At 38.9% G+C, this 16468-nt stretch overlaps 1 protein-coding gene across 1 annotated transcript; it reads right to left on the minus strand.

Annotated features, from left to right (window-relative positions):
* Positions 1-725: 725 nt before the first annotated feature.
* On the minus strand, positions 726-8740 carry NXT2 (nuclear transport factor 2 like export factor 2). Its single transcript, XM_077144842.1, has 5 exons — positions 8529-8740; positions 7456-7540; positions 6221-6307; positions 3786-3930; positions 726-2903 (listed from the first exon to the last, which is right to left on the minus strand). The coding sequence occupies exons 1-5, from the start codon at positions 8624-8626 to the stop codon at positions 2722-2724; spliced, it is 597 nt and encodes a 198-aa protein (XP_077000957.1). The 5' UTR covers positions 8627-8740; the 3' UTR covers positions 726-2721.
* Between the last annotated feature and the right edge of the window lie 7728 nt (positions 8741-16468).

Below are 16468 nucleotides of genomic sequence, written 5' to 3' on the forward strand. Positions count from 1 at the left end.
TTTGCAGACTAGAACACCAACCATATGGGCTAGTCATGAAATACAAATAATACAACAGGGATTGAGTCGAGTTTCTATACTCTTAAGCTTACAGCCTTTCATTCCCATTAACGCCTACAGATGTACACCTAAGTGGCTTCTTAGCATTTTTATCTTGGCATAACTCATTACAGTATCTCATTAGTCTAAGATGCTATCAATGTTAAGACTCACCATTATTTTACGTACTACTGAGAAGGAAGAAAAAAGCCAATTTAAGTATGTCACTGATTTTAAGATCACATACCAATTACAGGGACATTAAAATGTGAAAATTATCTTTCAAGAGATGAAACATAATATTTGATGTCAAAGGCTATTGCCTCTTTTTACTTCTCTCCCCGAGTGTCTGTTGACACATTTTAAAGATATAATTAATGGTAATGGGACCATTCTTCCTGGGAAACAACTGTATTTCAGTTTGTGTACTGAATATAGTGATTTGGATAGTTTCTCAGTGTTAAAATTTCCAACTTCTCAATGAAACTTTAGTGCTACTCAAATAGGTGAACTCAAGAATGTGAGTGCTTGGTAGGAAAAGAGGAAGAACGGGGGTGGGGGTGGGGGTGCGGGAGACACGCAGCAAAGAAATAGTCCAAGTTGTCAATCACTGAAAGCCTTATATTGTAAAGAAACCAGCACCTGTTTCAAGAGTTAAAAAAAAAATCAAAAGGTCTTTAAAGATGTTTGAGAAAATTTGTTGCAAAGCAAATTTTATTTTTTTTCAAGTTACAAAAATATGAGCATGTCAAAAAATACAGACTAGTCCACGTAAGAGTTGTTCCAGCCATTTAGTTACACAGAACTTGGAGAAAGCAATTTGTATACATCTTGAAATAGAACAATTCGTGAATAGTATACAACTGTTCAATTCAGTTATTGCTAGGTATATGCAGTTACTACTTGAGACTGTTCTCCATAACAGAAAGGGCAACTCTGGGGTATTCTGATTGCTGCCACTTAAGCTGTGGTTTTAAAAAGCCAATCCAAATGAAAAAAAATAAGCTCACTCTGAGTAAAATATAGCATTTAAGTTTTATCAGTACCACAAGGAGTGGATAAATTCTAATTTCAGTTTCAGCCCCTTATATTTAGCTCTATTTTGTTAGAATACCAGAAAGAGGAAATGACTTACTAGTTTTATAATTAAGTGACAAGAAATATTAATTTTGAGTTATAATATAGAAACAAAGTTGGCACATCTAGCTTAAAAACATTTTTAAACGCCCATATTAAAAAATGAAAAAAACAGTTTGAAGTTTAAACAAAATGAAGTTTTTTCCCTTTAAAAGTTCAGATATCAAATTAATGAATTTTTTCTTTTGAAGTTTACGGGTTTATGAAGATCTGCTGTTCATTTTCTCTTTAGTAAAAAATACTTTACTAAGATGTTCAATGTCATGGAAGAACAAGTCATAAAATAAAAAATTTTCAAACTTTAAATAATTATAAAAAGATAATGCAATTAAATGTAAAACACAGGGAAAAAGTCACCTATCTTGTGGGCAATTACTACATAGGAAATTTTTGGCCTAAGGTTCATATGGAAGGAAGACTTAGAAGTTCAGGGTGTCTTAAAGAGATATGTCTTGATGCTACCGACAATGGCTTTGTTCCCTACTTTCATGTTAGACCCCAGCTGCCAATGATAGATTCACTGCTGACAATTTTACCCCTATGAGTTCTTTAACAAATTGAGACATACTGGTTTGGTATGAGGTGAAGCAGAAAAACCTTAAAAGAGTCGTTCTTAGAACAAAACTGACACTTATGACCATTTGGCAAGTATATTTATTATCTTAGTGATTTAAATCCTAAAATAGGCTATAGTTTTAGGAGGTAGAAAATAAGTACCCCAAATTTAGCATTTGGCTAGCCCTCCTCCTTAGTTTTAGCTCCAACTTCAGATCTCTACATTACTTATTTCCCATCTTCTCAGTAAAGCTATCAATTTTACTACCATTTATTACCTAAAGTTACAGATATGGAGATGTCAAGAAAAATCTTTCTAAGAAACTTTGTTTTAAGCCACTAAATGTATCCAACACTCAAGTCATCAATTGAGATCATTATGTACCTTTCTGGTCAATTAACTCAGTTTACAAGAAAACATGCCAATAAAAACAACATGAAAAAAAAGATGACCAATGAACATGTTTATGTGCAATTCCAACTTACCAGAGTAGTTATACAAACCCAAATCAGTAGTGTTTTCACTGAACTGATATGAAAAAGCCATATATTAAAACCATATTACCAGTGTTTACTGAAAGTAGGCATATTTGTTTTATGGCAAAATTATCCTAATAACCAAAAAACCACTTCTTACCAGAGAGTTACATTGTGTTGATAGCCCATAAATGGAATAAGAGGATTTCACTTTTGTGTAGGCTGGGTTCACAGTGAGTATGTTAGTACAGAGATCATAGTTTTAATATTACTATAACAACATCAGTAATAGAATATATGTAAGGGATGTAAAAAACTAGCAATAAAGCTCTTAATGGCAACAATCCAAACTGGCAGCTGCAAGAAAAGGTGCTGCTAGGAAGCAAAAAGCATTAAAGAAATTTAGCTTCAGCAATACTAGTTTACAGTGCTTCCATAATGAAATTTATTAATTCACATAAATTTTTCTTGTGGGCAACTAATGGACCAAAGGAAAATGGACTTTTGCCCCCTTTAACTACTAGCCCAATCCTGAAAACGGAAGCAATCACTTGCAATCTTCCACACGGTGTTGTTAGGAGTGGACTGAGCTGTCAGCAGGAAGTTCTGGTTGAAGTAGTGTTGTCTGTTTCCATCAAACTTCACAGTTCCACTGGTCACAACAAGAACCGTAGTCTGGGACTGGGTAGCTTGCTCTTCACCCATATAAAACAAGAGAGGAGGTCAGTTTCCATAGTTAAATAGGGAGATTTTTCAGGCTTAAACTGCACTGTTTATGATCTAATGCTAAAAAACCAAATTTCATAAATTTTCTTTACATTGAACAAAATCTGTATCTATATACACAAAGCCCCAAAATGACATACCATTTCAAAGATAATACAATTATCTTCAGCCCAGAACCCTAGAGTTTCAAAACAAAACACTTCTAATCTAGCATGGGAACATTTTCTTGCTGTATGTATTAATACTTCACAGGGTTTCTAAGAGAGCTCATTCCCCATTTTGCATCTTAAGCTACAATTCTTTTTAAGAACTATGAGAGGGAAAAAAAAATCACCTGAAACCACCACTTAAGACACGTAGGACCCCATGTAAAGATTCATCTTATAAACTACATCACTCTATCCTGAATTAACTTGTGTCTTGTCAAAGGTAATCCTTTCACAAACAATAAATTTCTTCTGTAAAATTTTAATATGTTGTAAGATACTAAAACATTAATCAGAGATAAGGCATGATTTTCCTCTGGAGACACTTTAAGACATAGCAGGCAACTATCTATTTAGGGAAAACAGACAATCTCTGCTCTCCGTGAACAAAATCAATTCAGCCTCAACTTCTCATACAATATTTAATAAGACATAATCACCCCATCCACCAAAACTACTAGTGACATTCTGGAGTGAGATGCACCTAAAAGAAGAACAAAAGATTGTTTAGGTAGCTAATTTTTCATAATTTTAACTTTTATCAATAAGTAAATACCTCCATCACTAAAAATTGCTTACTACTTTTGGTGTAGAAGTTCAATGCTCACTAAGTATAACAAAGGAAATAAAAGACCATGATCTTACCATGAACTGGTTGGCAATCTAACATATTGACCTGGAACTCACTAGAAGGCAACATTTCAAAAAAATTAGCCATGGCATCCAGCCCAGTAACAACATTTCCATTCCATAGTAAAGTGGCCTTGTCCAGATACAGCCTGATTAGTGCCTAAAAGGAAAGTAAAAGAAAAAAGGAAATTTTTTTCTTTTGAGTAAGCATTTTATAGAAATGGATTAAAAGGTTAGAGACAGTATATGAACACTTTCATGGTTCTGCCTCCATCTCTACTCCTCTTCCGCCTTCTCCACATGAAACCAATGTGAACAAGGGGTCTGCCTCTAACCATAAACATATAAACCAGACAGCTGAATACTTCTTTTCCATTTCACTTCAGTCACAATGAGAAATTACATCCAATCCAGCAGTTGTGAAGTTTTGCTTTCTTTATTAAAATGAATTAAATAGTTAAAAGTTCCAAGTACATAATACAACCCCAAACTAGTTTTGGTCTGCCTCCTTTTCTATAAAGAAATTCTGAGTAATAATGAAGCTGTCAGCTAAGCCTTACCTGTACAATTCAATCCCAGTTTTTATAGATATGCAAAAAGCAGAGCCATTATAATGTTTGAATGTATTAAGAAGAATTAGTTCATTTTTACTACCACTCTTATTAACATACTTCAAATACAAAGTTCAAAAGAATCATTAATATTTGCTTAAGCAGTCTTTTATTAAGTAAGTTAAGGCTCAGATAAGACAAAATTCAACAATTAATTCATTGTATTCACAAGATACACTGCTTAATTCTAAAATTTAACTTATATAAAAAGGTCAACACTGGTTGTGAACTTGACACTGACAATGAATTATACTGCCTTTTTAAATTAATTATTTTTTGCTGCCTTACTTGTGAAAAGCATAAGCCTCAAAACAAGGCACAATAAATATCCACTTTTACATCCCTTGCCCTTGTCATCAAATATTGGTACAAGGAACTTCTTTTATCTCCTGCCTTTAAAAAACAACTAGCATTTAGAGATAGGGCATTGACTTCTTTTTTTTATTATAATGTTTTTTTTATTGTGAAACATAACATATACAAAAAAATAAATTTCCAAGTACATTTTAACAAGTGGTTATAGAACAGATTTAAAGTTTGGTTTGGGTTGCAGTTCCAAGATTTTTCATTTTTTTTCTTCTAGTTGCTCCAAGACACTGGAGACCAACAGAAATATCAATATAATGACTCAGCAGTCATAGTCATTTTTTAAATCCTATCTTCTCTGTTATACTCCTCCTTCCCTTTAAATAACATTTAAACATAAAGCAATTAATTTCAAAGAACATTCCAAGAATTAGTTGTAGAACAGATTTCAGAATTTCTTATGGGTTACAATTCCAAAATTTTAGGTTTTTATTTCTAGCTGCTCTAAGGTATTGGCAGCTAAGAGAAATATCATTATAATGATCCAGCACTCATACACATTTGTTAAACCCCAACTCCACTATCACACCTTTGATCTTTCTCCCATTCTTTAGTGGTATTTGTCTATGCCCATTCTAATGTTTTCATGTTGGAAGGGCTATCAATAGTATGGGATAGGGGGGTGGAATAGTGGATGTTCTGGAAGGTCTGGCCCCTCTGCATTTCAGGACTTACCTGGTCCAGGTACTCATCTGGAGGTTGTAGGTTTCTGGAGTTACCTTAGCCTTTGTAGAATCTTATAATATTGCCCTAGGTATTCTTTCAGATTGGCAGGAATGGTTTTGGTTGGATTTGGCAAGTTATGATGGGTAGCTCTAACTGAAGCATGCCAACAGGATGGAAGTTCACTAAAATACAGTATTCTGGGAATAAAAGATCTAGGCAAGACTTGCTTGAACAAACACTAAAAGTACTGCTTAGAAGTTATGGCTCAGGGATAAATCACAATGGAAAAAAAAAAGCTGATGAAGTGAGAACTTGGTCTGTTAAAGACTGAAAGGATCCAAACCATGTGGATCCTGTTAGTTAGCACCAGCTATAGCTGTGAACCTTGATCAGATATCATTTATAATGTATAAGTAAAAGGGGCAAATCAGGAAACATTCCCTATAATGCCAGACCCCTTCAACAGCACCAGTACTACTTCAACCTTATCGGTTAAATGATAGGAATAAATAAAGTAAGATATTTAAGTAAATATATGCTAGTCCCTATGTTAAGTGCAGTATTCAAATTAATTCCTATTCATCACCCTAAAAAGTAAATGAGGTTAAGAGAGGTTATAGAGCTTGGTAACAGCAAAGCTGTGATGTTTCCAGAGCCCACACTCCTACCAATACCAAACACCAATCTTTCCCTAAGCAAAGCAGTTTTAAAGAACAAGTCCTGTTATCACTTCTACAAAGTCAAATGAATGTCTGGCTCAGAAAAAGAACGGATATTTAAAAGAGTAGTAGGGTTCTTAACACTCACCCGTCGTCTTTTGTCCATTGTTTCATAGTAAATATTGACAAATTCCTCAGCAGCTCTACATGCCTGATCCACATATGCTTTAAAATCCTACAAGAAAGATTTAAACACTAGTGGTCAATGAGAGGGAGGGGTAAGGGGTATGGGATGTATGAGCTTTTTCTTTTTATTTCATTTTCTGGAGTAATGCAAATGTTCTAAAAATGATCAAGGTGATAAATTCACAACTATGTGATGATATTGTGAGCTACTGATTGTACACACGGATGGACTGTGTGTGAAGTTAGCTCAATAAAAAATTTTTTTAAATCCTACAAGAAAAATTTCAGAAGTGTAGATTACCACCCCTCACAAATACAAAACCAACAGAACTGACAATTAATTTAAACTACTTTGTAGCTCGACACATAGTATACATTCTTTCATATAATTTTGGATATTTTAAATGTTAGGCCTCAAAAGTTTCCAATTTAAAAATTTTTGCTATTTGTAGGAACAGGTCTTTAGGCCCTAATTCTCTCTCATTATTCAGTTTGAATTTTTTCACTCTTGGCATATAAATTTACAATCTCTGCTTGGCAAAGAAAGCATTTCATACTTACAATATTTTACAAAACATTCACCTTAAAAAATAATGCTACATAAACCTTACATAGGAAAAAACACTGCCACTGAGAAAGCTAGGGAACTGTTCAGTTCTCTTTTGAAGCAAAAGGTTGTTGTGACTGAAGTAAAAAATTGTTCAATGAAACAAAAAAATGAGAATGAAGTTCAGTGAACTACTTGAAAACCTAGGTAGCTAACACACACATTATGTAAACAGTCATTGTAAACATTGTGAAACTTCAGAAAAGAAATGCTGATTAGGGTTTTTTCCTGCAGGTGGATTAAGTACCTTCACAGGTCATTTACTAGCCAGTCCTGTTATTTATATTAAGAGATATTAATAACCAGTTTCATCTCTTTCTCAGGTTAACTAAAATGATTTTTAGAGGGGTGCCGAACCACAATAACAGACGCCCAACATTCCCATCCTTTCCCGGACTAGAAAGTGATTACATAGCGATGTGGGCTGGGCGGGGGAGCCACCAGAGAATGGGCCCCGCCCCGCAGCCTGGCGCGCCTGGCACGGATTCGCCGCTTGCGCACGTGACCGGCTACCCGCCCAGCCCGGCGCCCCTCCCCTCAACAGCCCAAGCGGTGGCGCACACGCTCTCAGCTGCGGCTTGGGCACTCACCACTGACATGGCCATCGGGGAGCCCGAAGCAGTCTGACCCAGCACTGGCGGCGTTACTATGTCCTCACGTGTCCAGTTCCTACGGCTGCGGTGTGATCAAATATTTAGGAAATGCACGAAACCCGCCAAACCCTCAGGACTCTCTACCCGCCCATTCTCTTCCGGAAATAACTCGGTCCGCTGTAAAAATCGCCCCGATGTTCCAACCTTGGGTCCCACCTCCCTTCAGTTCCGACCTCCCCCTCCCTTCTGCTTATTTTATTCGTTTGTTTGATATTAAAGTTAAAAGGAAAAAAAATTACTTTCCTTTTGTAAACTGGATAGCCTAAAAGTATCCAACTCTCCTATGACTCGCCCTGAGGTAAGCAGGGAAAAAACTATCGAGATGGTTTAATGAGGGGAGTCTTTGCTGCAGGGGGCGGGGCCGAGGCCTGCTGAAGACCCCACCGAGAAACGTGAGGCAAGCCCTACTGGCTCTGCAGCCTATAGGAAAAAAATCTGTAGCATGGCCAAAACCGCACACTCCTACTGCGCATGACTGGAAAATAGTGTTCTAGAACATTCTGGAAGAATCCATCCTCAATTGTCTTAACGACCAACGCCTTAGTGGCGTTGATAAAATTATTCACTATTTTATTCTGTGCTAGCCATATTCTATAGAAAATAATCTGTTCATCCATTCTGGGATACATTTTTAAGATTCTTGCAGAGCCCAAAGGAAAAACTAGTGCCATTTAACATCTTTTCACGGCTATGTACTTATTCCACAGCACACTCTAATAATAGTTTTTACTGAGTGGTGACATCTGCAACGTATTTTTCTATGCATCTTACCCATATTCACTTATTTATTCCTCACAATTACCCTAATTTGCTATTTTATCCCCATTTTAAAGCTGAGGAAACCAAGGCACAGAGGAATTGAGTAACTTGTGTAAGGTCACAAACTAGTTGGGACTCAAACTTAAGCAATCTAACGACTGCACTCTCCACCATCCCATTAAAACTGCTCGTCTCAAAACCACCAAGACTTTCTGAAAGGCCAAATCAATTCGATGTTTCCACAGCCTTACCCTGGTTGGTTGGTTTGCGGATCTTCAAGAAAATAGTCGCCCCTTTCCTGTTGTTTTTCTCTGTCTTCCCGAAACCAGTCTTTTCTGAATTTCCTCATACTTTCTATCTTACTCTGTATTTGGCTTGCTTTTCGCTAGCCTAGCTCTAGCTGCACCTGTTTCTTAGCGCGACCGTTCACTCCACTGCTCCCCTCTCAACTGGCGTCACTTCCGGGGCTGTTCCCTATTTAAAATCTCCTTCATACTACGTCATCACAATGGCTGTTCGTATGCTAATGATTTCAACAGCCAATCTCCAGCCACCACGTCTCTGCTGGGCTCATATTACACTTATGGAATTTTGCTAAATATAAGTACCAGAATGCACTATAGGCTCAGCAAACTCATAGACCCAGTTTTATGGACCATTATTTCTTGGGCTCTTGCAATCTAATCTTATATTCTCTCAGTCATTTATGCTTGAACTGGAGTGTCTCTCTCTTTTTTTTTTTTTCTGGTTTCCCCCACCCCATTATTATAATTCATTAAATACTTAATTTATTCAATAACTATTTATTGAGCATTTACTATGTGCCTGGCATTGTACATGGTTATGGATATAGAATGATAAACTGAATAGACATGGTCCATACCCTTATGAGACTCACAAAGTAACTGGGAGTGCAGTTAAGCCCTGTTCTAAAGCAACCATTCTTTTTTTTTTTATTCTTTGGGGGGGTTTTATAAACGTGATTTATTAAGTTACAAGGTTACTGTTGTAAGGCCATAAAAATGTCCAAAGGAAGGCATCCAGATAAAGATACCTTGACTCCAAAGAAAGGCCCAGTGGCTTCTGTCACATGGGAAGGAAAATGGCCAGCATCCTTTCTTAGCTTCTCTGGGGCAACTCTGGATTTTTTCTCTTTGCCGTCCTTGGCTCTCTCCAGGTTCTGGCTTGCTTAACATCTCATGGAAAGGTACATGGCAACATTTGCTGGGCTCTGGTTTCTATCTAGCTTTTGTCGGTTCTCTCAGCTCCTGGCATCTCCTGGGACTTCTGTATTTCCAAACGTCTGTGTCTATGCTTTCTTCTTCTGTGAGCTCTCTTAAAGACTCCAGTTAACTAATTAAGACCCACCATGAATGGGTGGAGTCACATCTCCATATAATCAAAAGATCACACCCACACAATTGGGTGGGTCACATCTTCATGGAGACAACCTAATGAAAAGATCCCACCCTGCATTAAGTCTGCCCTGAGACTGGATTAGGATGAAAAGAACATGGCTTTTATGGGGCAACCATGCTTTTTAATTCCCACCACCCCACCTTTGTTCAGGCCTATTCTATTTAGTCCCAAGTCATTTTTCATCTCTCTCCCTCATTTCTCTCTTTCTCTCTCTCTCTGGCTCGCTGTGTGTGTGTGTGTGTGTGTGTGTGTGTGTGTCTTTGTCTGTCTCTCCTATACACAAATTTCAAATTTGATCACTCTATTCTCTTTTCTCCAAAATTCTCCGAATCTTTACAGATCTGCCTTGGTCTGGTACCAATTTACCTTTCTAGACTTCTCTCACATTACTCACCAACACTGGGGAAGTTATTTTTACTGCTTTATTGGTGATTGCTTTTCTTTACTGGGAACTTGAAGTGTGACTGGTGTCTTACATGTTTTAATTCAATCCTCACAACCTTGGAGAGGGAAACATTACTATCCAGGTTTATAAGAATATATAATGAGGTTCAAAGAGGTTAAATAACTTGGCTAAGATGGCACAGCTTCTGTAGTTGGGACTTCAACCCATAGCAGACTCACTCCAAAGACTTTGCTCTTAAACATTCTGCTGTTCATGCTTTTGCTATTACTATGTTTGCTTTGGAATATTTCTGCTTGTCCTTCAGGGATCAGGTCAGGTGTAGCTTCCTCCATGAAGACTTTCCTCATTCCGTGTCACATGAACCCTAATGGATATAATCTCTCCTGTGGCTGTAGGCATGGGGCAAAAGTGCTGGATGTATGAGAATGTGGGAGCACTGAACAGGTACAGCTGAGCTGGAAGTGGAGGGTGGGCTCAGAATTTTGCTTTGAATTTTTGCACAGAATATTGTGAATTTGCAGTGGTGCGTTATAAGGGCAGGAGGTTGAGTAAACTGATAATAAACCAATGTTGAGCTCTGGTTGATCAGAGTAGTGATTTAAAGTATCTGAAAACTATGTTTAAAGGAAATTGGTAACCAACTGAATAATAAGCAGAATTGTCCTTCACTAGATAACTGCACAGATGCAAAAAGTGGGGAGAGTGACTAGGGAGGGTGTGAAAGAATGTTCCCTGGGATATAGAATACCATCTTGCTTAAGATCATTGTTGTTAGCTCCAGAGTGGGTTCAAATTCTGGCTTTTCCTCTGACCAGTTGTGTCACCTTATAATATCACCTAACTCTGCCATGATTCAGACTCCTCATCTGTAAAATGGAAATAATAATATTAGTGCCTATTTCATTGCATTGTTGTGAGGATTAAATGAACCAGTAGAAATAAAACACTGAGAACAGTACCTGAGATATTCTCCATGGTTGATGAATACGATTTTCCTATGCATGATAAATTATATTACATAGCACCTATTTGGGTGTATGAAGTTGGGACATGTTAGATAACTTTTGAGTTATTGAGAGTCATTATTACTGTTCATGACAGGGTTGGTGGCCCTGGAATAGCAGAATGTAGAAGCAACAAATTAAGTAGATTAGATTTATTGGTAGCGGTGTAGTGCATCCAACTCTAAGTCAAGTGTAGACCTAACAGGGATTAGAGACATTTAAAGTGACCAACATTCCAATCTGAGTCTTCACCTTGCTCAATCTTCTATCCAGAGCACTAAAACTCTTAGTGCTTTATTTTCATTTGTGTGTTTGCTGGAGTAGCACTTTTAATTTCCTCCCAGAACTTTCCCTTGGCATTCACAACTTAGTTAACTGTTTGGCATCAAAGGCCTAGCTTTTGGCCTATCTTGTCTTTTAGCCTGCCTTTCTCATTAAGCTTAATCATTTTTAGAATTTGATTTAAACTGAGAGATGTATGTCTCTTCCTTTTACCTGAATACTTAGAGTCCATTGTAGGGTTGTTAATCGACCTAATTTCAATGTCATTGCATCTTATGGACTAGAGAAACCTGAGGAGAGGAAGAGAAATGGGAGAACGGCCAGTGGAGCAGTAAGAATATGCACAACGTTTTCAATTAAGTTTGCTGTCTTCTGTGGGTGAGGTTTGTGGCACCCCAAAACAATTTCAATAGTAACATAGGAGATCACTGATCACAGATCACCAAAACAGATATAGTAATAACGAAAATGTTTGAAATATTATGAAAATCACCAAAATGTGACACAGAAATATGAAGTGAGCACATGTTGTGGGAAAAATGGTGCCAATAGACTTGCTCAATGCATGGTTGCCAGAAACCTTCAATATGTAAAAAATACTCTATCTGTAAAATACAGTTAAATAAAAGTGCAAGAAAATGAGGTATGCCTATACTAGATGTTACAATGATGAAAAATGTAAATTTATATTTAAGCAAGTTGTTATTATTCTGACAGATATTATTTCAACACTAAATATGTTTTATAATTTGTCAGCCTAAAGACAGTGTCGTGGTCAGGTTCATGTGTCAACTTGGCCAAGTGGTGGTACCTGTTTGTCTGGTTGGGCAAGTGCTGGCCTGTCTGTTGTGATGAGGACATTTCATAGAATTAAATCATTATCATGTCAGCTACATCCACAGCTGATTCCATTTGTAATCAGCCAAAGAGGAGTGTCTTCTGCAATGAGTGATGATTAATCTAATCACTAGAAGCCTTTTAAGGAGGATTCAGAAGAGACAGGCTCTCTTCCTGTTTCGGCTGGTGAGCCTCTCTTGTGGAGTTCATCCAGAACCACCGTTGGAATCATTGGCTTCACAGCCTGCCCTGCGGATTTCAGACTCTGCGTTCCCGCAGTCATGTGAGACACTTTATAAATTTTTTATTTGCGAGTGTTCACTGTTGATTCTGTTTCTCCAGAGAACCCTAACTAATACATCTTGGTACCAGGAGTAGTTCTTAAGAAACAGAATCTTAAAATGGGTTTTTATGAATGGTATTCTACTCTGACTGGACTCAAAGGCACTAAGGACTCTGGTTCCCATAATCAGAATGACACTCCCAATCCATGGAGTGAGTTGGCAAAAGAGATAGTCAAAATATCACCATTCAATTCTCCTAATGCTTTGCTTGTATGAAGCCAGACTCTGGGGGATAAGGTTTTTGACCCCTTTACAGAGTTTTGTAGAAATAAGAGGTATAGAGATGTTGGCTAGTTGTTGTTAGATACACTGGCTACATTAAAGAATGAAAGGGATGGGCTTAAGGCTTCAAACAAGAAGCTTAGGTGCCGTCTGACAGATGTAGACGTTTCTACGAGTATCCTGAAGGAAAATCTTATTTCCCATAGCTGTAGACTTGAGATCTCTGAAAATCAGACTCAGAATCTTATTGTTAGAGTAGCAACTTTACAACATAAACTGAAATCTAAATCTTGCATGGTGTCTGTCATTAAAGTGAAAGCATTGATTGGGAAGGAGTGGGACCCTGAAAAATGGGATGGTGACATATGGATTGATAATGATGTCGGGGGTGAGGTCGAAACCCTAGATCATGCTGAGTCTTCTCTAGATAACCCCTTAATAGTTTACCCTGAGTACATAACCACCTCACCTCCAGCCTGCCTTGAGGAGTTGGCCACCCAACCTCCTCCTGAAGGGATTAGCCCTAGAGTGATTAATACTGTTTCACCAGATGAAACTGCAAATGAAGGCCCTGAAGCAAATGGCTTGGAAGATATTTCTAATTCTTTTCATGACCCACCCCCACCACCCCTCATTTCTTCTAGACCTATAACTAGCCTAAAGTCCCAACAGGCCCTTAAAGGTGAAGTACAAAATATCACACATGAGGAGGTATATTATACTCCAAAAAACTGTGTGAGTTTTCCAATTTATATAGAGAGAAATCAGGGTAATACGTGTGGCAATGGATTTTAAGGGTGTGGGATAATTGTGTGAGGAGTATAAGGCTAGATCAGGTTGAATTTATTGATATGGGCCTACTAAGCAGAGATTCTGCATTCAATGTTATAGCTTGAGGGGTTAGAAAAGGTATTAATAGTTTGTTTGGATTGTTGGTTGAAACATGGATCAAAAGGTGGCAGACATTACCCGAGGTTGAAATGCCAGAACTGCCCTGGTATAATGTAGATGAGGGGATCCAGAGGCTTAGAAAGAATTGAATGTTAGAGTGGATTTATATGCAAAGCCTGCTGTTACACCCCAGGAATGTCCGGAGGATGCACCTTTTACAAGAACAGTGAGAAATAAATTTGTGAGACTAGCACCATGATCCCTGAAGAACTCTGTGGTTGCATTTCTCTGTAGGTCAGATATTACTGTAGGAACTGCTGTCACTGAGCTGGAATCCTTAAACACAATGGGGATGATGGCATCCCGAGTTGGCAGAAGCCAGGTGGCAGCACTTAATTGCCAAAAACAGGGTAGATGTGGCTATTATAATAGACAGCAAACTCAAAGCAGGTGTCAAAATTATACGACTCGCCAAGATTTGTGGCATTGGCTAGTAAATCATGGGGTACCTAGAAATACAATAGAAGAGCAGTCTACTAAATTCTTGTTCGAGCTGTATAAACAAAAGAGTTCTAGGTCACATGAACAGAAGTCTAACGTGAATTACAAAAACACAGAGTCACGGCCCCTTAATCTATTTCCAGACTTGAAACAGTTTACAGAACCAGAGCCCCTTGAAATAAGGGGAGGCCAGGTCCCTTTGGGGGAGATCCCTGTTACACTGCCACAAATTTATACTGTTAATCTTCCTCCAAGCCTTCCCCAAGGAGACCGACGGCCTTTTACCAGGGTAACTGTGCATTGGGGAAAAGGAAATGATCAGATATTTGGGGGATTATTAGACACTGGTTCAGAAGTGACATTAATTCCAGGGGACCCAAAACGTCACTCTGGTCCACCAGTCAAAGTGGGGGCTTGTGGAGGCCAGGTGATCAATGGAGTTTTAGCTCAGGTCCATCTCACAGTTGGTCCAGTGGGCCTCTGAACCCATTCTGTAGTTATTTCCCCAGTTCTAGAATGTATAATTGGTATAGACATACTGAGCAACTGGCAGAATCCCCACATTGGCTCTCTAACTCATGCAGTGAAGGCTATTGTGATGGGAAAGGCCAAGTGGAAGCCTCTAGAACTGCCCCTACCAAGCAAAATAGTAAATCAGAAGCAATACTGAATTCCTGGAGGGATTGCAGAGATTACTGCCACTCTTAAGGACTTGAAGGATGCAGGGGTGGTGATTCCCACCACATCCCCATTCAACTCTCCTATTTGGCCGGTGCAGAAAACGGATGGGTCTTGGAGGATGACAGTGGATTATTCTAAGCTCAACCAGGTGGTAACTCTAATTGCGGCTGCTGTTCCAGATGCGATATCATTGCTTGAGCAAATCAACACATCCCCTGGTACCTGATATGCAGCTATTGATCTGACAAATGCTTTTTGCTCAATAGCTATTAGTAAGGACCACCAGAAACAGTTTGCTTTCAGCTGGCAAGGTCAGCAGTATACTTTCATTGTCCTACCTCAGGGGCATATCAACTCTCCAGCCCTATGTCATAATCTTGTCTGCAGGGACCTTGATCGTTTCTCCCTCCCACAAGACATCACACTGGTCTATTATATTGATGATATCATGTTGATTGGACCTACTGAGCAAGAAGACTTACTGGTAAGGCATTTGCGTGTCAGAGGATGGGAGATAAATCCAACAAAAATACAGGGGCCTTCCACCTCAGTGAAATTTCTAGGTGTCCAGTGGTGTGGGGCATGTCGAGATATCCCTTCTAATGTGAAGAATAAGTTGCTTCACCTGGCCCCTCCTATGACCAAAAAAGAGGCACAACACCTAGTTGGTCTTTTCGGATTTTGGCGACAACATATTCCTCATTTGGGTGTGCTACACTGGCCCATTTATCGAGTGACCAGAAAAGCTGCTAATTTTGAGTGGGGGCCTGAACAACAGGAGGCTCTGCGACAGGTCCAGGCTGCTATACAAGCTGCTCTGCCACTTGGGCCACATGATCCAGTAGATCCAATGGTGCTGGAAGTATCACTGGCAAATAGAGATGCTGTCTGGAGCCTTTGGCAGGCCCCTATAGGAGAATCACAATGCAGACCATTAGGATTTTGGAGCAAAACCTTACATATGCTGCAGATAACTAGTCTCCTTTTGTGAAACAGCTTTTGGCCTGCTACTGGACCTTAGTAGAGACTGAACACTTAACCATGGGCCACCAAGTTACCATGAGATCTGAGTTGCCTATCATGAGCTGGCTGTTGTCTGAACCACCAGGCCATAAAGTTGGGTGTGTGCAGCAGCACTCCATCATAAGATGGAAATGGTGTACATGAGATAGGGCTGGAGCAGTTCCTGAAGGCACAAGTAAGTTACATAAGGAAGTGGCCCAAATGCCCATGGTCTCTACTCCTCCCATATTACCTTCTCTTTCCCAGACCAGAGCTATGGACTCTTGGGGAGTTCTTTTCAGTGAATTGACTGCAGAAGAGGAAACACGGGCCTGGTTTACAGATGGTTCAGCACGATATGTAGGTTTCACCCAAAAGTGGACAGCTGCAGCCTTACAACCCCTTTCTGGGGTGTCCTTGAAAGACAGTGGTGAGGGGAAATCCTCCCAGTGGGCAGAACTTTGAGCAGTGCATCTGGTTGTTCATTTTGTTTGGAAGGAAAACTAGCCAGAGGTGTGTTTGTATACTGACTCATGGGCTGTTGCTAATGGTTTGGCTGGATGGTCAGGGACTTGGAAAGACCATAATTGGAAAATTGGTGA

Source organism: Tamandua tetradactyla, chromosome X, assembly GCF_023851605.1.
Source record: "Tamandua tetradactyla isolate mTamTet1 chromosome X, mTamTet1.pri, whole genome shotgun sequence".
In the NCBI taxonomy this organism is placed as follows: domain Eukaryota; kingdom Metazoa; phylum Chordata; class Mammalia; order Pilosa; family Myrmecophagidae; genus Tamandua; species Tamandua tetradactyla.